Source organism: Artemia sp. Qi Xiang Cuo, chromosome 19 (genome assembly GCF_049724085.1).
Source record: "Artemia sp. Qi Xiang Cuo chromosome 19, ASM4972408v1, whole genome shotgun sequence".
Lineage (NCBI taxonomy): Eukaryota > Metazoa > Arthropoda > Branchiopoda > Anostraca > Artemiidae > Artemia > Artemia sp. Qi Xiang Cuo.
In genome coordinates, this window is record NC_142812.1 from 25307859 (window position 1) to 25335317 (window position 27459).

The 27459-nt window shown below is 36.1% G+C and overlaps 2 protein-coding genes across 5 annotated transcripts in view; both read left to right on the forward strand.

Annotated features, from left to right (window-relative positions):
• The window catches only part of LOC148940654 (aldehyde dehydrogenase family 1 member B1, mitochondrial-like), a 136644-nt gene that overhangs the window by 55822 nt on the left and 53363 nt on the right, over positions 1–27459 (forward strand). For 3 of the 4 annotated variants that reach the window (XM_089105382.1, XM_089105384.1, XM_089105383.1), the window contains exons 2-3: positions 16219–16276; positions 20243–20449. In XM_089105382.1, coding sequence (XP_088961508.1) covers positions 16223–16276; positions 20243–20449 — 261 coding nt within the window. In that variant the 5' untranslated portion in view covers positions 16219–16222. Of the gene's footprint in view, positions 1–16218; positions 16277–16504; positions 16535–20242; positions 20450–27459 lie in introns of those variants that run through there. The other variant, XM_089105385.1, reaches the window with a different exon arrangement.
• LOC148940655 (protein CFDP2-like) lies at positions 5861–6463 on the forward strand. The gene has a single exon (XM_089105033.1). It carries the CDS (start codon positions 5861–5863, stop codon positions 6461–6463), a length of 603 nt encoding a protein of 200 aa, XP_088961159.1.

Genomic DNA, 27459 nt, shown 5'->3' on the forward strand with positions numbered 1-27459 from the left:
CTTTCAATATAATTATTGAAAATACATGAATATTGAATTTTGACACATAAGTTACTTCTTAAGTTACGCATACTAATTATTAATTATAATATTGGTAAATCAAAGTAAAAACCTCTTCAGAAAGCATTTAATAAAATAAAAGTGAAATTAATCGGCAAATTTCGTTTTAACTATTCATGCACGGTGAGCCAAAATCAAAACCTGCATTAATTAAAAAACGTTCACAAATTAAATAAAAAAACAAGTTTTTAAACTGAAAGTAAGGAGCGACATTAAAACTTAAAACGAACAGAAATTATTCCGTATATGGAAGGGGCTTTCCCCTCCTCAACGCCTTGCTCTTTACGCTAAAGTTTGACTCTGTCTCAAAACTTTATTTTTTAAAACAATAAAAAACTTTAGCGTAAAGAGCGAGGCGTTGAGGAGGGGAAAGCCCCTTCCATATACGGAAAAATTTCTGTTCGTTTTAAGTTTTAATGTCGCTCCTTACTTTCAGTTTAAAAAACTGGTTTTTTTTTTATTTTCAGAGGCAACGCTGTAGCGTTGCCTATAGTAAAGGCCATACGGCTCCAATGTTTTATTATTATTTATTATTTATTTATTTTTCCCAGAGGCACTTCATATGGAAGGGGTCGTCGTAGAAGCTTCAAAGGGGGCTCATTCGATTAGAAATTGAGAGTTATAGTGCTATTTTTAATAGTTGAAAATGATTGGAGGGCAACTAGCCCCCCTCCACACCCATCATTCCCCCAAACACATCCAATCAAAATTCTGAAATAGCCATGTTGTTCAGCGTAGTTGATTTCCACATAGAAAATATGTTTTTGAGGAGGACAATCTCCCACAACTATCAGGTTTTTATAGAAAGCGTTGTTGTAGAAACTTCAAAACAGGCACATTCAATTGGAAATTCAAAGGGCTAGTGCCCTTGTTAATAGTCGAAAGTGATTGGAGGGCATCTAGCCCCCCCCCCCCACGTCCATCATTCCCCCAAACACATCCAATCAAAATTTTGAGCTAGCCATTTTGTTCAGCGTTGTTGATTTCCAGATACAAAATATGTTTTTGAGGAGGACAATCCCCCACAACCCTCAGGGCAAGGGTTTTAAGTTATGCCCTGGGGGCATATAAGGTTTTTAGAGAAGGCGTTATCGTAGAAACTTCAAAAAAGGCTCTTTCGATTGGAAATTCCGAGGGCTAGTGCCCTTTTTAATAGTCGAAAGTGATTTTAGGGCAACTAACCCCCCTCTGACGGCCACCTTTTCCTCAAACACATCCAATCAAAATTTTAAGACAGCCATTTTATTAAATGTAGTTTTAAGTTCTGGAAATTAGGTCTTTGAGGATTACAACTCCCCCAAAGCCCTCTGGGCAAGGGTTGTAATTTAAGGAATCTCCGAATCCTTCATATTATTTCTTATGGAAGGGATGCTCGTATAAACTTTCGAGAGTGCTCATTTGATTGAAAATTGAAAGTTCTTGTTCACTTTTTAAGAGTCAAAAGAGATTGAAGGGCAACTAGCCCCTCTCCCTCCTCCATGCCCTAAATGCATCAGATAAAAATTTTGAGATAGACATTTTGTTAAAATAGTTCAAAATTCTGATAACAAATAACTCCGGTGTTGACACAGCCCACTAGGGCCCAGGGGTAGGCGTTGTAATTTATGCCCTGGGGCATAACTTATTAAGGGGGGTTTATAACTTATGGGAAGGGGTTTTGTATGGGGAGAACACATAGGAAATCTATTATAATTATCCAATTATAAGGTTAAAAAACATACTCTGTGATAGATGCAAAATTGCTTTGGCACACAAATTCCTATTAAGGTCAATTCCAAACAGTCGTGATCCCTGTGTGTCAGCAAGTGAAATGGTCTAAACCCCCTTATTGTAGCTATTTTTTCAATCCATTCATTGTTGTCAATTGCTGTCCACAAGTTATGCAAGCTGTGTATTGTTCATATATAAGGTTTTTATCAAAGAGGTAATTGTATAGACTTTGAAAAAAACCTCATTCGATTTAAATTGAAAGGCCTAGATCCGTTTTTTAAAGTCAAGAATAATCGGACAGTAAGAACCCCCCCCCCCCCCAAGTCATAAAAACTTGAAAGTTTTTGCAATCAAAAACGAACAAAAATTAATTAAATAAAAAACTTTCCATAAAATAAATTTTTAAAAGAAAAGTAAAGGGCATTTTAAAATTAGCGTCAGCAGATGCAAATAAATTTTGTAGTATAAACTCAAAACGACAATAAATTACTATTGAAAAATAACCGAAACGCAAAACGAATAAAAATTAAGTAGAAAAGCATGGCAACAATCAAACAACAAGATATAACAGAAATGAATAAATACATCTTAAATCGAGTAATGCTTAGATTGAATAAGAAAATCAAGCTTAAAACGAAAACAAATATTTTGCTATTAAAGTATAAATGAAACTTAAAACGAACAGAAATTAAATAAAAAATCAATGCGAACAAATATACAATATATATTAATGTAAATGAATAAATAAATCTTGAAACGAGTGAAACTTAAATTGAATATGCAAATCAAGTTTGAATCGAATAAAAATAACTACAAACAAGAGTTTGGGTATCGTCTCACTGCAGAAGCCTAAAACCTACTGTGTCATAGGCGCTTTACTGAAGACGAATTATTTTATAAATGTTTTCTTTTGTACTTAATATGGAAAATAAATATTCAAATTACAGTAAAATTTTCAACTGATGAGCTTTTAGCAATTAATATCATTATGCATCAAATATTCAGTTTAATTTATCAGTTCTTTTCAAGATTGGTCAAGGCAAATATAGTTTCACTGCAAGCAAAATTTAGATACTGTCCCCTTCTTTAACTGTAAAAACCTAAAGCCTTCTGCGTCATTGGCGCTTCACTGAAAACGAATTAATCGTATATTACAAATTCATTCTTTTCCAGTTCTTACAGCATTGAAAATGAAAATAAAAATTACAAGGAAAAAAAATCTTGAAATGATGGATCTTTCAACAATTAATATCATTATATATCTAATATTCAATTTGATTTTGTTTATACTTTCCACAACTGTTCAAGACTCATATAGTTTTGCCAGTTTTTTTAACTCTGTCATTTTTTGTAACTAATCGTGTCAGTTTGTTATGAAAACATTCTACGGCTTCTAGGCATTTCTATTTGAGCGGAAAAGTGCACCTCAAACTTTGAAAACATGCATTTTCTCGCATGAAACACCAAAATATAATAAAATGTCAAGTTTCGGAGTGTTCCACCACTCGCAAGCAAGTGCCATTGGTATTTTCGAATCCGCATGGTCAATTTAGGGGGTGGAGGGTAGGCTAATTCTTGTAGCAGCCCCATTCCGTCGAGGTATGGTTCACATTTTCAACACCTGGCGTCCGGAATATCATATAATCTACCAAGCATACAACTACCCCAAATCAGTATCAATAAATAAATGAAACCCAAAACGAACCAAAATTAAAATAAATATTAGAGTCAAACTCAAAACTAGCGTACATTAATATGAGTGGATTTCAAAACCCCTATGTTTTCTAAAAGCCAGAGTATAATTTGTTCTTTACTGAAAAAAAAAATCAAATGAATCTTCTGAAAAAACATGTACATTGTCAATTTAATATACATGTGCTCAAATTTATTCCCTAAAATCTTAATTAATTTTTGACTTATTAAAGTTACAAAAGTGAAAATATTTCTAAAGAATTGTTTTCAGTAAAGCGCCAATGACGCAGTAGGTTTTAGGCTTCTGAAGTGAGACGATACCCAAACTCTTGTTTGTAGTTATTTTTATTCGATTCAAACTTGATTTGCATTTTCAATTTAAGTTTCACTCGTTTTAAGATTTATTTATTCATTTACATTAATATATATTGTATGTTTGTTCGCATTGATTGTTTATTTAATTTCTGTTCGTTTTAAGTTTCATTTATACTTTAATAGCAAAATATTTGTTTTCGTTTTAAGCTTGATTTTCATATTCAATCTAAGCATAACTCGCTTTAAGATCTATTTATTAATTTATATTATTACTTGTTTCATGTTTTTTGCTATGATTGTTTATTTAATTTCTGTTCGTTTTGGGTTTCATTTATTCTTTAATAGTAATTTCTGGTCGTTTTGAGTTTGAATTTTAACAGGTATTTGTATCTCCTGAGCTTAAGTTTAAAATGGCCTTTACTTTTCTTTGAAAAACTTATTTTTCGGAATTTTTTTTTTTAATAATACTTCCCAATAACCAATGCTATATGTTAACATTGGGTAAAGTTCATAACTTTCAGCCCTCCCCCCGGGGACTCCAGGGGATTAGGTGATCCTAAAAGACATAGTTATCCTATTTTCGACTATGCTGAACAAAATGGCTATCTCAAAATTTTGATCAGGTGACTTTGGGAAAAAAATGAGCATGGGAGGGGGCCTAGTTGCCCTCCATTTTTTGGTCACTTAAAAAGGGCAGTAGAACTTTTAATTTCCGTTCCAATGAGCCGTCACACGATATTCTAGGACCACTGGGTCTATACGATCACCCCTGGGAAAAAAAACAACAAAAAAACAAATAAACACGCAACCGTGATCTTTCTTTTGGAAAAAAAAAATGTAAAATTCCACATTTTTGTAGATAGGTGCTTGAAACCTCTACAGTAGGGTTTATACGCTGAATATGATGGTGTGATTTTCATTAAGGTTCTATAGATTTTAGGGGGTCATTCCCCCTTTTTTCGAAAATCAGCCAAATTTTTTCAGGCGCATAACTTTTGATGGATATAACTAAACTTGATGAAACTTATATATTTGAAATCAGCATTAAAATCTGATCCTTTTGATGTGTCTAATGGTATCAAAATGGTATCCTTTTTTTAGAGTTTCGGTTACCATTGAGCCGGGTCGCTCCTTATTTAAAGTTCGTTACTGTTTGAAACGAACTGATTGAAAAACAAGTTTTTTCAACTGAAAGTAAGGATCAACATCATAACTTAAAACCAACAGAAGCTATTATGTATATGAGGGGGTTCTCCCCCTGGTCAATACCTCCCTCTTTACGCTAAAGTTCGATTTTTCTCCAATTCCTTAAGAATGACCCCTGAATAACAAAGGCCGTTTAATTAGAATAGAAAGCATTTTTGAGAGTACTAAAAAAAAACTTTAGCGTAAAGAGTGAGGTATTGACTAGATGGTGAACCCACTGATATACGTAATAATTTCTGTTCGTTTTAAGTTTTAATGTTGCTTCTTACTTTCAATTGAAAAAACGTGTTTTTTTTTTTTATTTAATTTCTGATCGTTTTTTAAATAATGCTGGGAAATCCGGCACCTCTCTCATAGAGATATCCCTTCCCCCATGAAAATATCCTCTATGAAAAGATCCTCCCACGTATCCCTCTCCTCCAACCCTCCCCTCCCACCAGAAAAAAAAACCCTCCTGAAAAAGCCTGTATACTTCCCAATAATCATTACTATGTGTAAACAATGGACAAAGTTCATAACTTGCAGTCTTTCCCCTGGGGACTGGGGGGGGATTAAGTCATCCTCAAAGACATATTTAGTAGATTTTCGACCATGCTGAACAAAATGGCTATCTTAAAATGTTGATCGGGTGACTTTGGGACCACACCTGCAGGAGTAGCCTGTCTATTACTGCAGCCTGTCTTAAGCCAGGATAAAGCGGGAGGGCTGGGGTGTGGGCCTGCAACCCACACCCGTAAGAAGATTATACGCAACAAAACCAACAAAAAACCAAAGCCTCGGATCTAATATCGACTCAACGACGACGACTGCCTGTCCCGGGACAAGATTTCTGACTGTGAAAAATACTCTCAGGTTTGGGCTTTGAAATGTCCGTAGAATGGCCCAAGCATCAAAAACTGAACAAGTAGTAAATGAAATGATTGGAAATAATCTAGACTTACTTGCTTTATCGGAAGTGAGATGGACTGGTGCGGGATCAAATCAACTACCCAATAGCTACAATATTATTTTCAGTGGAACCGATTCACGAAGAGAACAAGGAGTTGCTCTCATCATGACGGAAGAAGCCAAGAAGGCCATGATCAAATGGTCCCCAATCTCAGCCAGAATCCTCACTTCTAGATTTACTGGATTGCATGCCAAGCTTTCTGTGGTAGTTTGCTATGCCCCGACCAATGAAGCAAATGAAGAGGTAAAAGACCAATTTTACAGAACCTTACAAGCGGTAACAAACAATATACCTAGCCATGAAATAACGTGCTTCATTGGAGACTTTAATGCAAAGATTGGAAACAACCGGGATTATTGCCCCCAAGTTCTAGGAAACCATGGGCTTGAAGACCGAAATGAGAATGGTGAATTGCTCGTTGATTATGCAGCAGCCAATGATTTAATTGTTGGTGGGAGCATATTTGCTCATCTTGACATTCACAAATATTCTTGGACCTTCCCCGATGTTTTAACTGAAAATCAAGTATAACATTGTTTGGTTAGCCGTAAATGGAGCTCAAGCCTCATTGATGTACGAGGTGCTGATGTAGGATCTGACCACTCACTTATGATGGCAAAACTTAAAATCACGTTGAGGAGAAATACAAACAAGACTCCTCGTCCCGACCCTCTTTTTAACTCTAGACAAAACATTGAAGCACGATTTTTTGGTAGAACTTTCGAATCGCTTTCAAGCTCTCTCTCTCAACCAGAACATTTAGATCAAGAACACATGTGGAAGCACATGAAGATTTGTTTTCAATCGGCTGCCACAGATATTCTTGGCTACAGAAAGAGCCCGAAAGATCAGTGGCTTTCAGACAAGACATTGGCCCTCATAGAGAAAAAAATGTATAAAACAAACCTTTCTTCAGAATCAAGTACCAAGCCAAATGATCTTTAAAAGTTCCAGTTATAGAGAAGCAGACAAAGCGGTCAAGAAAGCACAAGAAATGATCACCGTTGTCAAATTAAAAAGAAGGCGAAACTTGCAGAAGAAGCTGCCAAAAGAGGCGACTCTAGATAGGATAACAAATTAAATAGTTGGAAAGAAACGCTCCAAAGATGGTTCCATTAGGGATCTCTCCAGTGCTTTACAGACAGAGCCAGAGGTTGTAAATAAAATATGGGTGTCAAACTTCGAGAAAATTATGAATAGACCCCCACCAGAAAACCCCCCGAATATCCCAACGATACCACTTTTTCCCCTGAATATCAGTGATGAGCCACCAAGTGTGACGGAGATAAGTACTGCAGCAAGGAAATTGAAAAACGGAAAATCGCCAGGTGAAGACGGAATAACGGCAGAAATGATTAAGGCATCAATACCAGGACAAATCTCATACTCGGTCAAGTTCTTTACCAAAATCTGGGAGAATAGAGAAGTACCAGGATAATGGAAGAGAAGTTCACTGGTCAGACTTATCAAAAAAGGTGATGCTACTGTTCCTGGAAACTGGCGAGGAATCAGCTTACTATCAGTGCCCGGGAAAGTGCTTTGTCGTGTTATTTTGGAAAGGATACAGACCGAACTAGAGAAACACCTGAGAGATGATTAATATGGGTTCCGTGCAGGACGTTCCTGTAAGGATCTTATTTTCACTTTACGCATGCTCACAGAGGAAAGTCAAGAGTGGCGGTCCAAAATATACATGGCTTTCATCGACTTCGAAAAGGCTTTCGATTAGGTTGACCGCGAAACTTTGTAGCAAATTTTGAACTATTACGGCTTTCCTAATAGACTGATTAAGATAATTAAGTCATTGTATGAAGGGAGTGAATGCTGCATTAAGACGCCAGAAGGCCAAACAAGATACTTTAGAATCTTATCCGGAGTTGAACAGGGCTGCATGTTGTCACCACTGCTCTTTATAATAGCTATTGACTATGCTCTTCGAAACACAACAACAGATGGTATTGAATTATCATCCAGTGCAACAGTAAGCGATATAGATTTTTCAGACGACATAACATTAGTTCAGGGTTGCAAACAACGTTTGCAGTACTTCATTCACAGGGTCAGTGTGAAAGCCAGCCAGCTTGGTCTTAAAATAAATGCAGGAAAGACAAAAACCATGGCGACATCCAATCCTCCCCCTACATATCTCATGTGCTGGTGAGGAAATTGAACAAGTTATTGAGTTTAACTATTTGGGCAGCATCATGGGAAATACTGGATCTACCATAAAAGAAGTCATCAGAGGCAACGCTGTTGCGTTGCCTATAGTAAAGGCCATATGGCTCCAATGTTCTATTATTTTTTTTTTCCAGAGGCACTTCACATGGAAGGGGTCATCGTAGAAACTTCAAAGGAGGCTCGTTCTATTGGAAATCAAGAGTTCTAGTGCTCTTTTTCATAGTCAAAAATGATTGGAGGGTAACTAGCCCCCCTCACGCATATCATTCCCCCAAACACATCCAATCAAAATTTTGAGATAGCCATTTTGTTCAGAGTAGTTGATTTCCAGATAGAAAGTATATTTTTAAGGAGGACGCTCCCGCAAAATCCTCAGGGCAAGTGTTTTAAGTTATGCCCTGGGGGTATATAAGGTTTTTATATAAGGCGTTGTCATAGAAACTTCAAAAAAGGCTCATTTGATTGGTAATTCAAAGGGCTAGTGCCCTTTTTAATAGTTGAAAGTAATTGGAGGGCAACTTCCCCCCCCCCCAAGCCCATCATTTCCCCAAACACATCCAATACAAATTTAGAGATGGCCATTTTGTTCAACGTAGTTGATTTCCAGATATAAAATATGTTTTTAAGGAGGACAATCCCCCACAACCCTCAGGGCAAGGGTTTTAAGTTATGCCCTGGGGGCATATAAGGTTTATATAGAAGGCGTTGTCGTAGTAAAGGCCATACGGCTCCATTGTTTTATTATTATTATTTTTTTCTCCAGAACCACTTCATATGGAAGGGGTCGTCGTAGAAACTTCAAAGAGCGCTAATTCGAATGGAAATCGAGAGTTCTATTGCCCTTTTTAATAGTTGAAAATGATTGGAGGGTAACTAGGCCCCCCCTCCCACGCCAATCATTCCCCCAAACACATCCAATCAAAATTTTGAGATAGCCATTTTGTTCATCTTAGTTGATTTAAAGATAGAAAATATGTTTTTGAGGAGGACACTCACCCACAACCCTCAGGGCAAGGGTTTAAGTTATGCCCTGTGGGCATATAAGGTTTTTATAGAAGGCGTTGTCGAAGAAAATTCAAAACAGGCTCATAAAATTAGAAATTCAAAGGGCTAGTGCACTTTTTAATAGTCGAAAGGTATTGGAGAGCAACTAGCCCCCTCCCCCCCCCCACACGCCCGTCATTTCCCCAAACACATCCAATCAAAATTTTTAGATAGCCATTTTGTTCAGCGTAGTTGATTTCCAGATAAAAAATATGTTTTTGAGGAGGACACTCCCCCACCACACTCAGGGCAAGGGTTTTAAGTTATGCCCTGGGGGCATATAAGGTTTTTATAGAAGGCCTTGTCGTAGAAACTTCAAAAAAGGCTCATTCGATTGGTAATTTAAAGGTAAAGTGCCCCTTTTAATGGTCGAAAGTGGTTGGAGGGCAACTAGCCCCCCCCTCCACGCCCATCATTCCTCCAAACACATCCAATAAAAATATTTAGATAGCCATTTTGTTCAGCGTAGTTGATTTCTTGATCGAAAATATATTTTTGAGGAGGACACTTCCCCCCAACCCTCAAGGCAAGGGTTTTAAGTTATACCCTGGGGGCATATAAATTTTTTATAGAAGGCGGTGTCGTAGAAACTTCAAAAAAAGGCTCATTCGACAGGAAATTCAAAGGGCTAGGGCCGTCTTTAATAGTCGAAAGTGATTTGAGGGCAATTAACGCCCCTCTCACGCCTACTTTTTCCCCAAACAATCCAAATAAAATTTTGAGACAGCCATTTTATTAACCGTAGTTTTAAGTTCTGGAAATTAGATCTTTGAGGATGACAACTCCCCCACAGCCCTCAGGGCAAAAGGTTGTAAGTTATGCCCTGGGGGCATATAAGGTTTTTGTATAGACAACGTTGTCGTGGAAACTACAGAAAGGGCTCATTCGATTGGAAATTTAAATGGCTAATTCCTTTTTTAAAAGTCGAAAGTAATTCTAAGGCAACTGACACCCCTTCCACTCCCACCACTTTCCTAGATCCATCTAATCGAAATTTTGGTATAGCCATTTTGATCAACGTAGTTGAAAGTTATGGGAATTATATCTTTGAACAGGACACTCCCCCCCCCCCCACAGTTTTCAGGGCAAGGGTTATAAGTTATACCCTGGGGGCATATATGGTTCTTATGGAAGGAATGATCGAATAAAATTCAGAGAGGGCTCATTTGATTAGAAACTGAAAGCTCTAGTTTACTTTTTAAGCGTCAAAAGATATTGGAGAACAAGCTCCCCCCCCCCAAACCCTTTTTCCCAAATGCAACTAATAAAAATTTTAAGATAGCTATTTTGTTTAAAATAGTTCAAAGATCATATAACGAAAATTCCGGTGCTGACACAACCCACCAGGGCCCGGGGGCAGGCGTTGTAAGTTATGCCCTGGGTTCATATATGGGTCTTATGGAAGAGATGCTCGTATTGAAAGTTGAAAATTGAAAATTGAAAGTTCTAGTTCACTTTTTAAGAGTCAAAAGAGATTGGAGGGCACCTAGCCCCCCCCCCTCCACACCCCTTTTTCCTCAAACTTATCCGATAAGAACTTTGAGATAGCTTTTTTCAAAATAGTTCAAAGACCATATAATGAAAACTCAGGGGTCAAAACAGCCTCCCAGGTCCTAAGGGCAGGTTTTGTAAATTATGCCCTAGGGGACTATATGGTTTTCATTGAAGTGATGCTCGTAAAAAAAATCAGAGATGGCTCATTTGATTGGAAATTGAAAGTTCTAGTTAAGTTTTTTTCGAGTCAAAAGGGATTGGAGGGCTATTAGCCCCCCCCCCCCACGCCCCGTTTCCCCCAAATATATCCAATAAAAATTTTGAGATAGACATTAAGTTAAAAATTTCTCAAAAGTCAGATAACGAAATTTCAGGTGTCATCACAACCCCCCAGGGTCTGGGAGCCGACATTGTAAGTTATGCCCTGGGGCATATATTGTTCGTATTAAAGGGATGCTCACATAAACTTCAGAGAGTGCTCATTTGATTGGATATTGAAAGTTTGAGCTCACTTTTTAATAGTCAAAAGAGATCCAAGGGCAGCTATCCCCCAACCCATCTGATGAAAATTTTGAGATAGACATCTTGTTAAAAATAGTTCAAAGGTCGGATAAGAAAAAATCCGGTGTAAATAGAACCCCAGGGCACAGGTTCTGAGTCATGCCCTATGGACATGTATGGTTCTTATGAAAGGGATGCCCGTATAAACTTCAGAGTGGGCTCATTTGATTGTAAATTGAAAGTTCTAGTTCACTTTTTAAGAGTCAAGAGAGTTAAACTAGCCCCCCCCCCCACGCTCTTTTCCCCCCAAACCCGTCCCCTACAAATTTTTAGACAGCCAGTGTTTTGGAAATTGTTCAAAAATTAGATCACAAAAAAAAACAGAGCCCGGGGGGTAGACGTTGTAAGTGTTGCTCTGGGGGCGTATATGCTTCTTATGAAAGGGATGCTCATATAAACTTCAGAGGGGGCTCATTTGATTGAAATTGAAAGTTCTAGTTCAATTTTTAAGAGTCAAAAGATATCCGAGGGCAACTAGCCCCTCCCCCCACACGTCCTTTTTTTCCCAAGCCCATCTGATAAAGTTTTTGTAATAGCCCTTTCATTAAAAATAGTTCAAAGGTCAGATAAGAAAAATTTCTGTTTCGACGGAACCCGCCAGGGCCCGGAGGCAGGCGTTATGAGTAATGCTCTAGGGGCATATATAATTATTATGGAAGGGATGCTCGTATAAACTTTGGAAAGTGCTCATTTAATTTGAAATTGAAAGTTCTTGTTCACTTTTTAAGAGTCAAAAGAGATCGGAGGGTAACTAGCCCCCTCCTCCTCCACGCCCTAAATGCATCAGATAAAAATAGACATTTTGAGATAGACATTTTGTTAAAAATAGTTCAAAGTTCTGATAACAAAAAAACTCCGGTGTTGACAAAGCCCCCCAGGGCCCGGGGGTAGGCGTTGTAAGTTATACCCTGGGGGCATATATGGTTGTTATGGAAGGGATGTTCGTTTGAAATTCCTAAAGGGCTCATTTGATTGGAAATTGAAAGCTGTAATTCACTTTTTAAGAGTCAAAAGTGATTGGAGGGCAGCTAGCCTCACTCCTACACCCCATTTATTTTTTTCCCAGAAGCACTTAATATAGAAGGGGTAGTCGTATGAAATTTAAAGGGGGCTTATTGTATTGAAAATCGAGAGTTCTTGTGCTCTTTTTAAGAGTCAAAAGTGATCAGAGGGCAGCTGCCCCCCAAAGTCCTTTTCCCCCAAATACATCTGATAAAAATTTTAAGGTAGTCATTTTGTTCAAAAATAGTTGAAATATCATAAAAAAAAAACACCTTTACGTACGGTCATTTCGTTAAAAATTTTTACAAGATCAGATAATAAAAATGCCGGGGTCAAACCCCCCCCCCCCCAGGGCTGGGGAAGGCATTGTAAATATTGCTCTGGGGGAATATATGGTTTTTGTGGAAGGTATGCTCGTATAAACTTCAGAGAGGGTTGATTTGAATGGAAATTAAAAGTTGTAGTTCATTTTCTCAAAGCGAAAAAAGATCCGAGGGCAACTAGGCCCTCCCGCCCTCCACACCTTTGGGGTTATCGGATGGATAAACCCATCCGATAAAATTTGCAGGTGACCATTTTTTTTAAAATGGTTCAACAATCAGATGTTAAAACTCCAGGGTCAAGACAACATCCCAGGGCCCAGGGATAGACGTTGTAAGTTATACTCTGGGGATATATATGGTTCTTATAGAAGGGATACTCGTATAAACTTCAGAGAGGGCTCATTTGATTGAAAATAGAAATTTCTAGTTCACTTTTAAAGAGTCAAAAGAGACCGAAGCTTAATCTAGTCCCCCACGCCCCTTATCCCCAAACCCATCCGATAAAAATTTTGAGATTGCAATTTTGTTAAAAATAGTTCAAACATCAGATAATAAAAGCTCAGAGGTTGACGAAAACCAATTTTTTCACTTTGATATTGTTACTTTCATATCAGTTTTGATACTTGATGAATATTTGATTTTTTTTTAAGTTTGATTTTGAAATGAGAAATTTTTAAAAACTTTAAATTTTTTGCAATCGAAAACCAACAAAAACTAAATAAGAAAAACTTTCCCAAAAATAAGTTTTACAAATAAAAGTAAACGCAATTTTAAACTTAAGCTCATAATATACAAATACCTTTTAAATTTCAAACTCAAAACGACCAGAAATTACTACTAAGGAACAAATGAAACCCAAAACGAACAGAAATTAAATTAGTAATCATAGCAAAAACATTCAACAAGTAATAATATAAATGAATAAATAGATCTTAAATGGAGTAATGCTTAGATTGAATATGAGTATCAAGCTTAAGATGAAAAAAAAATTCCTATTGAAGTATAAATGAAGCTTAAAACGAACAGAAATTAAATAAACAATCAGTGCAAATAAACATACAATACATATTAATATAAATTAATAAATAAATGCTTGAATATGCAAATCAAGCTTGAAACGAATAAAAATCACCACAAACAAGAGTTTGGGTATGACCTCCTTCTCTCACTGTAAGAGTCTAAAACCTACTGCGTCATTGGCGCTTTACTAAAAACTATATGCGCCTTGTACAGTCTTGGAAAGTATAAACAACGTCAAATTGAATATTTGATGTATAATGATATTAATTTTTGAAAGATCCATCAGTTCAAGATTTTTTTTCACAGTAATTGTATTTTTTTTTTTCAATGCTGTAAGAAATGGAAAAGAACATATTTGTAATATAATCCGTTTTCAGTTAAGCACCAATAACGCAGTAGAATTTTGGTTTTTATTTACAGTTAGGAAAGGAGGCAGTATCCAAACACTTGTCTGTAGGGAAACTATATTCGTCTTGAACAACTTTAAAAAGAGCTAATAAATTAAACTGAATATTTTATGTACAATGATATTAATTGCTGAAAGCTCATCAGTTCAAAATTTTACTATAATTTTAATGTTTATTTTCAATATTAAGTACAAAGAAAACATTTGTCATAAAATTGGTTATATTCAATTGGTTATATTCAATATTCAGTTTGATGTTGTTTATACTATCCAAGACTGTTCAAGGCGCATATAGTTTTCAGTAAAGTGCCAATGACGCAGTAGGTTTTAGACTGTTAGAGTGAGAGAAGGAGGCGATACCCAAACTCTTGTTTGTAGGGATTTTTGTTCGTTTCAAGCTTTATTTGCATATTCAAATTGAGTTTCACTCGTTTTAAGATGTATTTATTAATTTACATTAATATCTATAGTGTGTTTGTTTGCATTGATTGTTTATTTAATTTCTGTTCGTTTTAAGTTTCATTTATACTTCAATAGGAAAATATATTTTTTTCATTTTAAGCTTGATATTCATATTTAATCGAAGCATTGCTCGCTTTAAGATCTATTTATTCATTCTAGTCATAACTAGAATAGGACAAGCTAACGCAGCCTTCGATCAACTGAAAAGAATCTGGAAATCCAGGAATTATTCAAATCGCCTGAAGCTGCGCTTACTCAACAGTAACGTTTTACCAGTTCTCCTGTGTGCGGCTGAGAGTTGGCACATAAACATTCAACAAGAGAAGAAAATTCTTGCTTTTGAGAACAATTGCCTCAGGAGGATTCTGAATATACATTGATCGGAAAGGGTTTCAAATGATATCATTCGGAGAATCACCAGTCAACCACTAATGACCGACACCATTAGATCCTGTAGATAGAAGTATCTCGGACACGTTTTAAGAATGGAAAACCATCGAATGCCGAAGTCTACACTTGAGTGGCAACCAGTTGGAAGCCGGAAGCGAGGGAGACCTCAAAACACATTGAGGCGAACCTACAACAGTGACTTATGCCGCCTGAATGCCTCTCTCAAACCAGGTTGGGAAGATGTATACGCATCGACTCATCTCAGACCCGGTTGGCGAATATTCACTGATGTCCTAGGCGCCTCTTGGTGCATGAGGGTCTAAGGTATGGACTTTGGGAGAACATGAACGTGGGAGGGGGCCTAGATTCCCTCCAATTTTTTCGGGCACTTACAAACAGCACTAGAACTTTTAATTTCCGTTTGAATGAACCTTCTCACTATACGCTAAGGATGGATACGACACCCCTGGGCAAATAAAATAGATAAACACGCATCTGTGATCTTTCTTCTGGCCAAAAATACAAAATTCCACATTTGTGCAGATAGGAGCTTGAGACCTCAACAGTATGGTTTTCTGATAAGTTGAATATGATGCTTTGATTTTCATTAAAATTTATCACTTTTAGGGGGTATTTCCCCTTTTTTGGAAATAAGGCAAATTTTTTCTGGCACGTAACTTTTGATGGGTAAGATTAAACATTGAAAATTATACATTTTAAATCAGCATAAAATTCAACTCTTTTGATATGTCTGCTGGTATCAAAATTTCGTTTTTCCTTGATTTGGTTACTATTGAGCCGGGTCACTCCTTACTTACAGTTCGTTACAACGAACTGTTTGATATTTCCCTTCTTTAACAATCATCCAATATAGCATTTATTTAAAATCACAGCTTTGAAGATTTAGACATCTATAATGACATACAGTTGAAGCTTGGTATTAAAAAAATAAAGACAAAAGTTTGAGCTTGTGATGTTTACTGAAGCAATAAAATTTTATATAAAAAAAAAACGATTAACGTTGCATTTTAGAAGAATAGGATATTGTTTTAATACTAATGGGTCTGTGTCCACTGGTCAAGCTCGTAAAAGTATATTTGCATCATAAAAGACAGGAAAGACCGACCCTGTAATAGAAGCAGATAAATCAGTCTTTTCTATAGTAGAAAATAAACGGAGATTTGTCATAAGCAGGCTGTGACATTCAGGGCCTCCAGAAAATGAATATCTAGTATTACCAGTAAAGTCTGGTATTGTATTTTTCCTATTCTGTTTTCTTACTCCAACGTCTTTCTCGCCTAATATCTTTTCTTCTAGCATATTTAGACCTTACAAATAATTTTCACAGAAATTATGTGCTGTAGTTGTTTTGCAATTAATATTGTCACTTATGTATTTTTTTTCAGTTTTATGTCCGAGTTTACGAAAATGGCATCAAGAAATATCCCCATCAAGTACACTGAGGTAAGACAACAACCTGAACTAATAGGTCTAAACGTATATTAAATAATAAAAAGATATCAAGAAATATCCCCATCAAGTACACTGAGGTAAGACAACAACCTGAACTAATAGGTCTAAACGTATATTAAATAATAAAAAGATATCAAGAAATATCCCCATCAAGTACACTGAGGTAAGACAACAACCTGAACTAATAGGTCTAAACGTATATTAAATAATAAAAAGATATCAAGAAATATCCCCATCAAGTACACTGAGGTAAGACAACAACCTGAACTAATAGGTCTAAACGTATATTAAATAATAAAAAACAAGTGTTCCCAAATGAAAAAAGTGACATCAAACTCAAAATGAACAGTGTTTATTCCCTCTACAACCCCCACTCTTTACTAAAGCTTATTTTTTTCATTTTCTTTAAGAACGATTGGTCAAACACGAGAGCAGTTGACTTGTAATGAGAATTATTTTAAAGCAGCATAAAACTTTAGCGTAAATAGCGGAGGGTTAAGGAGGGGCAGCCCCTTCATACACGGAATAATGCCTGTTCGTTTTAAATTTTAATGTAGCTCTTTACTTTCATTTGAGAAAACTTTTTTTTCACGAACAGAAATTTCATTTCTGTTCGTTTTTATAGCATATCCAGGTTCACCCTAAATAAGATGAGGGCTACCGCTCCTTAAACCTAATTCTTTCAATCAAAATCTAACTTTTGCACTGTAATGCTTCGAGAATAAGAGCTAGTGTTAGTGTATTTGCTTTTCGGAATTGTAATTATTTAAATTGACGTGTGCTAAAAACTTTATTGAGTAAAATTAACACATTTTTCAAACAGTTTGTTGCAACGAACTTCCAGTAAGGGGTGATGCGCCTAAAAAGGAACCGACACTCTAAAAACAGAGGTTCAATAGCAATAGATACATCAAAAGAATTGAATTTTTTATGCGGAAGAAAATATATAGAGTTTGTTAAGTTTAATGTTACCCATCAAAAGCTGTGAGTCTGAAAACAATTTTCAATTTTTTGACAAGGGTAGGAACATACTCAAAAAGTCAAGACATCTTCACCTTCAGATTCGTCATATGTAGTCATATACCCTACTGTAGAGGTTTCAGTAGATCTATAGCCTGTATACAAAATATGGATTTTTTTTTTTTTTTTACCTGAAGAATTATCACGGATGCGTGTTTATTTGTTTTTTTATTTTTTTGTTTTTTGTTTTTCTTTTCTATATCCCAGGAGTAATTGTATTGAATCAGTGGTCCCAGAAGATCGGGAGAGGGCTGACTTGAATGGAAATTAAAAGTTCTAGTGCCCTTTTTAAGTGACTAAAAAGGTTAGACAGTAACTGTCCCATCTTCTCACGGTCAGTTTTTCTCCGAAGTTGTCTGATAAATTTTGAGATAGCCGTTTCGATCAACATAGTTGAAAAAAAATAGATGAAAAGTCCAATAACTATGTCTTTGGGGATAACATGACCCCCCACAGCCCCTTCGGAATGGCCTGTAAGTTACGAAATTTGTCCATTGTTTATGAATAGTATTTTGTATTCATATGTATACAGATATTTTTGGGGGTAGGGGGGACTTTCTGTTGGAGGGATCCTCCACGGGATTTTACGTTTAAAGGGATGTTTCCGGGACAGAACCTTCCAGAAGAAATTTTACACTTGCGAAGTTTGCCAGAATTCCTATACGAAATTCTTTTTATTCGTCTTACTCGCTCTTTGCCGACTCAATTTTATATGTTGAGATGTTCCAGGGGAACTGTTTGGGGAAATTTTCAGCATGGCTGGAACTGTCTAAAGTATTTTTCCGCAGGGGATGGGATTTTCTGTGGCAAAAATTCTCCATAGGCAAACGTGTCACAGGAGAAATTTTCCTATGGAAAAATTCCGCGGGAGCAACATTCCTCTGGTGGAGATTTTCGGGAAAAACTTTACATGGAGGGGGTTGGGATTTCCGGCATGATTTGGAAATGACCAAAAATAGGTCTTTTTCAAATGAAAGTCTGCTAAGGAGAATTTTTCTGGTGGATTAGTCCCCAAGAAAATTTCAAGGGGGATTTGGAGCATGGATAGAATTTTCCAGGGGGGGGGGGGTGAATATTGCGCGGGAGAAGGAAATTTTCCATGGAGAAGGAACCAGGTTTCTGGCATTATTTGAAAAATGACCAGAAATTAAATTAAAAAACAAAACCAAGTTTTTAACTGAAAGCAAACAATAACATTAAAACTTAATACGAACAAAAATTACTCTGAATTCAAACCTCACTCTTTACTCGAAAGCTTGACTTTTGTTCCAATTCTTTAAAAAATACTTCTGAAAAACAAGGGTAGTTTAATTAGAATAAGAATTTTTTTTTAAAGAACTAAAAACTTCAGTGCAAAGAGCGAGAGTTTAAGTGTGTAAAGTTAAGAGCCTGAGAATTTTTGCCTTATTTTTCAAAAAAAGGGGGAAAAACCCCCTAAAAGTAATAGAATCTTACTGAAAATCAGACCATCAGATTCAGCGTATCATAGAACCCTTCAGTAGAGGTTTCAAGCTCCTATCTTCAAAAATGTGGAGTTTTATATTTTTTTTAGCCAGAAGAAAGGTCACGGATGCATGTTTTTTCCCCAGGAGTGATTTGATCAACCAAGTGGTCCTAGAATGTCGCAAGAGGGCTCATTCGAATGGAAATTAAAAGTTCTAGTGCCCTTATTAAGTAACCAACAAATTGGAGGGCAACTAGGCCCACTCCCAGGCTCGCTTTTTTCCCAAAGTCACTCGATCAAAATTTTGAAATAACCATTCTGTTCAACATAGTCGACAAATCTAATAGCTATGTTTTTAGGTGTAAAATGACCCCCCACAGTCCTCAGGGGAAGGGCTGCAAGTTGTGAACCTTGTCCATTGTTTACATATAGTATTTGTTATTGGGAAGCATATAACCATTTTTTTTGGGGGGGGGGTGCTTGGGGTGGATTTCTATGGGGAGAATTTTCCTTAGGGAGGGACATTTCTGGGGAGTGAATATTCAAGTTTTTTTGGGAAATGATTTCCACGGAAGGGGAATTTCTGGAGTGATCGAGAAACCGATTAGAGATTAAAGTCTTATTCAAATGAAAAAATACTAAGGTGAATTTTTCAGGGTGAATCGTCCACAAGTAATTTTACACGGAGGGGAGATTCTCGGCGAGGATAGAACTGTCTAAAGGGAATTTGACGGGAAGGGGGGTGCACTTTACGTTGGATGAAGTTTTCAGGGAGGAGTTTTCCGTGAGGGGGAGGGGTACATTTCATAGACGGTGAGCCAGATTTACTGGCATTATTTGAAAACCGAGCAGAAATTACGCCAGATATGAAGGGTTGCCCCCTCCTCAATACCTTACCTCTTTACGATAAACTTTGAATGCTTACTAAAATTGAAACACGGGGCCGTGTAGTTACAATAGGAAGCTCTTTTTAAAAGTGCTAACAGCTTTAGCGTAAAGAGCTAGGTATTGAGGAAGGGGCAACCTTTCATATCTGGAATAGATCTGCCAAAATTAATATGCAAATTTAATTTGGATTTTTCATGTGCGGTGAGTCAAATTCAAACCTACATTAGTTGAAAAACGTTCAGAAATTTGATAAAAAACAAGTTTTTTTTTAACTGAAAGTAAGAAGCGACATTAAAACTTAAAACGAGCAGAAATTATTCTGTATATGAAAGGGTATATCCCCTCCTCAACGCCTTGCTCTTTACGCTAAAGTTTTTATTGTTTTAAAAAGTAGAGTTGTGACAGAGTCAAACTTTAGCGTAAAGAACGAGGCGTTGAGGAAGGGACAGCCCCTTTCATATACGGAATAATTTCTGTTCGTTTTAATTTTTAATGTCGCTCCTTACGTTCAGTTAAAAGCAGTTTTTTTTTATTTAATTATAGTGTAAATTTGAATGCTATCGGCATTTCCTATATTAAGGATGCGCTTTTTATTCGTTTTTCAGATTTTTATCAACAACAAGTTTGTTAAATCTATTGATGGAAAGGTATTCTCAGTTATTGACTCTGCCAATGAAGAGACAATCTGTGATGTTCAAGAAGGAAATGAGGCAGATATCAATCTTGCAGTTGAGGCAGCTAAGAACGCTTTTCGGTTTTGTTCTCCGTGGAGAACCATGGATGCTTCAAAACGGGGAAGTCTTATGTACAAGGTTAGTCAAGTTCCTGTCAATTTAGATTTTCCTGAAGGCATTACTCAAAGCAATACCTTTGTTTGTTCTCTTTCTAGGTAGAGATGGCACGGTTATATATATATAAATTAAATAAAAAAAACAAGTTTTTTTAACTGAAAGTAAGGAACGACGTTAAAAATTAAAACGAAAATAAATTTTGCCTTTTTTGAAGGGGGCTGTACCCTCCAAAACGCCTTGATCTTTACTCTAATTTTTTTTTATTTTTAAAAAAATAAGAGCTTTGTTACTTAAAAAATTTATCGTAAAGAGCGCGGCGTTGAAGAGGGGGCAGCCCCTTCGTACAAGGAATAATTTCTGTTTGTTTTAAGTTTTATAATCGTTCCTTACTTTCAGTTAAAAAAACATTTATTTTTATTTAATTTTTGAACATTTTTGAATAAATGCAGCTTTGATCTTGGCTCACCGTACATGAATAATTAAAAAAAGAATTGCATATTATATTTGGTTAAATGGCTTTCTCGAAACTTGTTTAATTTTATTTACGAACGTTTTTATTAGTAATAAATATACGTAACTTAGAATTAACTTACGTAACGAACTTCTATATTCATAAATTTTTAACACGTATATTAGGGGGTTCGCCCCCTAGTCAATACCCTGCTCTTTAAACTATAGTTCGAATTTTTTTTACAGTTCTTTAAAAATTACCTCTTAATCAAAATCAGTTGATCAGTTTAAAAAATTTTTTTTTGTATTTAATTCCTGATCTTTTTCTTTAATAATGATGGGACATCCGGCGGCCCCTGCCGCGTCCTGTCCCGTCCCCCATGACCCCGTCCGACATGTAACGTACGTGCCATTTATCCCCCGACCCTCGCCGGCCCCAACCAACCAGAACAAAACACCTCTTAAAAAGTATGTATACTTAACAAAAAACAAAAAATTATGTTAAAAATGATTAAAGTTAATAAATTTCAGCCCTCGCCCTGGGGACTTTGGGGGATCAAGTCATCCTAAAAGACATTTTTATCATATTTTCGACCATGCTGAACAAAATGGCTATCTCAAAATTTTGATCGGGTGACTTTGGGAAAAAAATGAGCGTGGGAGGGGCCTAGTTGCCCTCCATTTTTTTGGTCACTTATATATATATATATATATATATATATATATATATATATATATATATATATATATATATATATATATATATATATATATATATATATATATATATATATATATTATATATTCTACTCGCTTTCATTCAGTGAACACCTAGCTTGAAAACGGATATTTTATAGTCTCTGAACAATAAAGAACTGGTTTGTTCAACTAAACGGATTAAGACACAGGTGAAATTCATTGCGCCATTGACTTTTCTTGAGTAAACCTACTGCGAGCTAATTGATCTGTGTTCACCTTTGGTGCCAAACTAATTGGTATTGCAATAGACTGATATTAGGGGATTATATAGATTATTTTGGATATATATTATTGAATCTTTGGAGCATTTTTCCAACTAATTTTTTCATTAAGGTTCTTAACTTAGATAAAGATCAGTTGCTTTTACTTTTTTCCTCTCCTTAATAGGAAATGCCTGCATTTAAAGAGTTTGATATTGCGTTAGCTAACTTCAAAAATTATCCTCATTGGCCAGTAAAGATACTAAAATTGTCCAAGGATAGCAAAGGAAAGCCATCATATTTGGTATTTTGCTATGGGACACATGACGAATACAGACTTGTTGAAGCCAACTTGGCAGAATATAATCCAAGCGTTAGTCGAACTTCAACAAAACAGACTGCAGGTGTAAAGGCTGCATTTGAGGAATTGAAAAATTCACCCGATATTTATAAATCCATTTCCAAGGTACATAATGCATTAACAATTAAGGAATCTAATACAAAAGAATGTGCTTTTTTGATGAATAAAATCACTTCTACGGAAATGGACCTGGAAAAAACTAAGCGAGAGTTACTGCAAAATATAACTAAGAAGGTTAATGAAAGGTTTTCGGATGCTGATTCCTTTCGCCAGTCATCCCACGACATTATTTGTCAAATATATGATGCGATTACTCTTGATTATCAACCAAAATTTGAAAAAATTGAACAATCGCTGAAAACTCTTCGCAACCAAATTATAAATCAAGAAGAGAAAATCATGAAAATTGAGATGAAACTAGATTCATTTGAACAAGAAGTGCTGCTTGATTCGCTAATTTTGCATGGTGTTAAGCAACAGTCCGGATCTGACCTCCAATCAACAATCCTGCAAGTTTTCATAACCAAAATGAACCTGACTGAAATTAATCTTGCTCAAATTGTGAATGTCTATAAATTCAACATATCTGCTGCTTTAACCGATGCCTCCCTAAATGACAACGTTTATCCTTTTTTCGTTAAGTCTGTGAATAGTGATATAGCAAAAAAAGTCTTCGAAGCAAAAGTTAGGTTAGCTTCAAGTGGAATTTCTCTATCAGAAGCATTGACAAAGAGGCGACGTGAGGTCATATATTGCGCAAAGGACAGATTTGGTCATAGAAATGTTTGGACTGATCGTGGACAAATTTTGGCAAGGCCTAACGGTGAAAGTGTCACTAAAAAAATTCATACTCTAGCCGACTGTGTTTAAGATTAAGTTTTTTTTTTTTTTTTTTTTTTTTTTTTTTTTAGATATGTTTATTATCTTTGCCATTCATATATTCAGCGTATTTTATTTATCTTTTGCTTATTTTTTTCTTTTTTTGCATATCTGTCTAATGATTTACGTTCGTTCCAAATAACTTCAATGAAATTTATGGATTTCAATAATTATTATTTTTTGTTACATGCCTGTTCTCACAAGTCATTGCGTCAGTTTGGGATTTTAATCCTTTGTTATCTTGAAAATGATTTTACTATTATTGGTCTCCTGGGTACATTAATGCAGTCGAGCTTTAGCGTTACATATTTTTTATTTTTTTTATTTCAGGAACTGAGTAGTATGATTAATGATTTAAGAAAGTCACTAAATTTATCTGAAATTATTAATTTGTTCAATAACATAAAATGTATATGTATCTTACTTATTGGTATGATTATTGTGATTTATTTATTTAATTATGTCGTTAACCTTTGGTCTGGTGAGTTTGGTCGCGGAGCGGATCTACCATCCACCGTAAGTAAAATGATTAATTCTTTTAGTGACCAGGGTGATGTTAACTCTTTGGGGGAACGTTTTGTTGAGTTACAAAATAGTTCTTTAGATATAGAAAGTATAATTAATAATTCAGTTGGAAGTAGAAATAGGAATTATAATGATCCTAAATCAGTTATTGAAAGTAAATATGTTTCGCAATTAAGTGGTTCTGCCTCTTCTAAACAAGATGGTATTTTCTTTGTGCTTCACCTAAACATTCAGGGACTTTGTTCCTCTTTTGATGAGCTGAAACGGATCGTCAGTGGTGGAACTCTGGATTTTATTGGTTTATGTGAAACTTTCCTGGATTCAAAGAAGGATATGCTTTTAGATATCCAAAGATTTAGGATGGAGAGGATGAACCGGAAACAGATGGCGAAAGGTGGCCTTGCCCTGTATATTGCCGATCATCTTGTATATAATTTCCAAAGTGATTTGAGTAGAAATGAGGAAGGAATCTTTGAATCCCTTTTTATCGAGATTAAGTCAGGTTGTAAGGATTTAGTTGTCGGTTTGGTTTACAGATCCTCTAGTGGATCTATTCCTTCGTTTATGAAAATTCTGGAAGAGGTTATGGACTTAGTCCAAAAGCATCCTTGCGAACTAATCCTTATGGGGGATTTCAACCTTAGCCTGCTGGATCAAAATTCTGCTTCGGCTGCAGATTTTTTGTCAATGATGCCTTCTGCGGGAACTCTACCTTCAGTTTGTATACCAACCCGAGTTACTGAGATGCATGCATCGCTTATTGATAATATTTTTTCGTCACTAGATGTCTTAGATAATTCGGTGATGATTAGTGATATTTCTGATCATTTCCCTGCTATTTAACGATATAGGACTGCTAATCGATCGCAGCGTAAAGCTTCGCCATCTAATCTCCCATTTTTTCGTTTTGTTGTCAGTGAGATCAGTCTACTTAAATCTTGTTTGACTGATCAGCCATGGGATAGTTTGGATTCTGAATCGGATTTTAACCGCTCTTTTGATTTCTTTTATGATTCATTAAAAGAAGGTATCCTAGAAGTTTGCCACCGGAATCCAAAGCCTCATACCTCGAAAAAGATAGTACTGCTGAATCCGTGGATGACTCCAGGTCTCCATAAAAGCTGGAAAAGGAAAAATTATCTGTGGGAACTATACAAGGCTTCGTCATCTGCTTCTCATCATCAGCGGTTCAAGGCCTATAGGAATATATTTAATTCTCTGTGTCGGAAGGCCAAGTCTCAGCATTATCACAGGAAATTTTCTGAGTGTGGAAAGGATGTTGGGAAGACATGGAAAATTATTAATTCTGTACTTAAACCTACCCCCCCTCCGCCTTCAGTTCCAACAACGCTGATAGTTGACGGTAAAATTTTCCAAGCAGAAGAAAATGTTCAGCTAGAGCTTACGTCTTATTTTGGTAATATAGGAAAAACGACTGCTTCATCTGTGAGCTTTACAACTCCTCGTTGCGATTTCAGAGCCTATCTTGGACCCCCATGTTTAAAGTCAATGGTCTTGAACCCTGTTTCTGAGTTTGAGGTAGCTCGGATCTTAAATGCACTTAAAGGTTCATCGTCTTCAAGGCCAGACAGAATTCCTACAAGGGTTATCCGTGCCGTTCTTCCTGCTATTCTGTCACCATTGACTAAGCTTGTCAATCTATCTTTCGTGAATGGAATTTTCCCTGAATCACTCAAGCGAGCTAAGGTTATAGTGCTGTATAATGGTGGGTCCCGGAGTGATTCTGCTAATTAAAGGCCCATTTCTCTTCTATCTGCTTTCAGCAAAATTTTTGAGAAGGCTATGCTATTCAGGCTTCTTAATTTTCTGGATGTCAAAAATTTTTTCAATGATTTCCAGTTCGGATTCAGAGCGAATCACTCTACAGAGCATTCTGGCGCATCTCTCTTGAATTTAATTCATTCGGCAATAGATTTTAGTCTTATCCCGGCAGCTTTAGTTTTGGATGTTCGGAAAGCTTTTGATTCTTTGACTCATCAGATTCTTCTTTGGAAATTATCGCATATTGGTATAAGATCAAATGTTTTCTCTTGGTTTGAATCATATCTTTCTGGTAGACTTATTTCAATTAATCCGCTTTTCCGGAGCCCTTCTGAAGTAGAATATGGTGTCCCCCAGGGATCTGTTCTCGGCCCCGTTTTATTTCTGATTTATGTCAATGATCTGATTTCAGCAGTCAAGAACACCAGTCCTCTAGTATGCTGCAATCTTTGTCATCTGGATGTTCCTTCGTGTCCCAATGCTACTTCTAATGAAGATTGCCTCGTTTCTTTTGCTGATGACAGCACTTTTGGGACTCTAGGGAGGACGAAATGTGATGTCAGATCTAATCTGGTGGCAATATTTGAGAGAGTAGTTTCATGGTCTGAGGCGAATTAATTGGCCTTGAATGTTACCAAGTCACATTTTCTTATTTTTTCTCGAATTGGCGTAGCTTTCCCTCAACTGACACAGCTTCATGTGTCACAAGGCTCCTTGTGTAGACCGAAGAATCGGTTGGTCCGGTTTCTTGGTATCCTGCTTGATGAGAACCTTTCGTTTAGACACCATATATTCATGATTAGGGTTAAGGTCTCACGGAGTTTGGGTGTCATTCGAAAACTCAAACACACCTTTCCTGGATCTATTCTGAAGCTTCTTTTTTTCTGCCTTTTCCAGTCATATGTCTCTTATTGCCCCATAGTATGGATGTTTACTTTTCCTTCTACACTGCGGTCGCTTTCTGTCATTTATGATAAAACACGGCGTCTGGTTATTGACACCAACCGTTCTTCGCCAAAACCGCTTCTAAATCTACAGTCTATCTACATTCTTTATTTTGCTTCTTTTGTTTTTCATCACCTTCATGGCAATCTTCCAAAATCTCTTCAAAAACTCCTCAGTTTATTTCTGATTCAGCTCCATATAACCTTCGTTCGTCACATAATATCTGCATTCCTCCTACTCCCACTGTGCGGTCAAATTTCAATCCCCTCATCGCTTGTCATCAGGTTTGGAACTCCCTGCCTTATTCAGTACAGAAATGCCACTCGTTTGGCAATTTAAAGTGTATTATTAAGGACCATTTAGTTAAGAATCAAACTGAATATTTTTTTTTTTTTTTTTTTTTTTTTTTTTTTTTTGTTGAGTTGATGTCCCCTGAATGTTTAGTTCTGTTTTATGGTGGTCTTCTCTGCGCTATGACTCCCAGGCCTCAGGTATGACTATCAATATTTATTGCTGAAACTTGTATAGTTCACTAAGGAGTAGCATTCATGAAGACGAGTTAAATTTTATTGCTTTCGTACCATTTTATTACAGTCCAATAATTATAAGCCTTATGACTGAATTAACCCATAAACCTCAATTTTGCTATCTAGCCTCAGAAAGAAGTAGAGCTGATCGAACTGGAATTTATATAGCTTTAAATACATGCTTAAAAGGGCTGCACATGGCTTAAGTTATGATATTTTAATATCTTGGATATGAGCTATGAATAATATCGTAACAGCTATTATGATGTTGGTTCTACCTGACAATACACATAATTATGTTTCAACGATATGAATTCGCTTATAGTAATAATAATATATTTTTTTTTTTTTTTTTTTTTTTTATTATTATTATTATTATTATTTTCTTTTTGAGTCTATTTAATATAATTAATAAATTTAGTTTATCTCTTCGAATTTTTTCTATAGTTTCCAGTTTATCTATATTTTCTTTTTTCTTCTCCTTCATATGTGAGTAAGTGATCATTTTAAATTTTCTTTTGTTTTTTATCTCTGAGTATGTAATTCATATGTCGTCCCTCTTTGTACAGACCAATGAGCCTTTGAGGGATTAATAACATGTAA

What these genes read in the sequence shown, in the direction of transcription:
- LOC148940655 (XM_089105033.1), top strand. Translation starts at nt 5,861, where the DNA reads ATGGCCCAAGCATCAAAAACTGAACAAGTAGTAAATGAAATGATTGGA.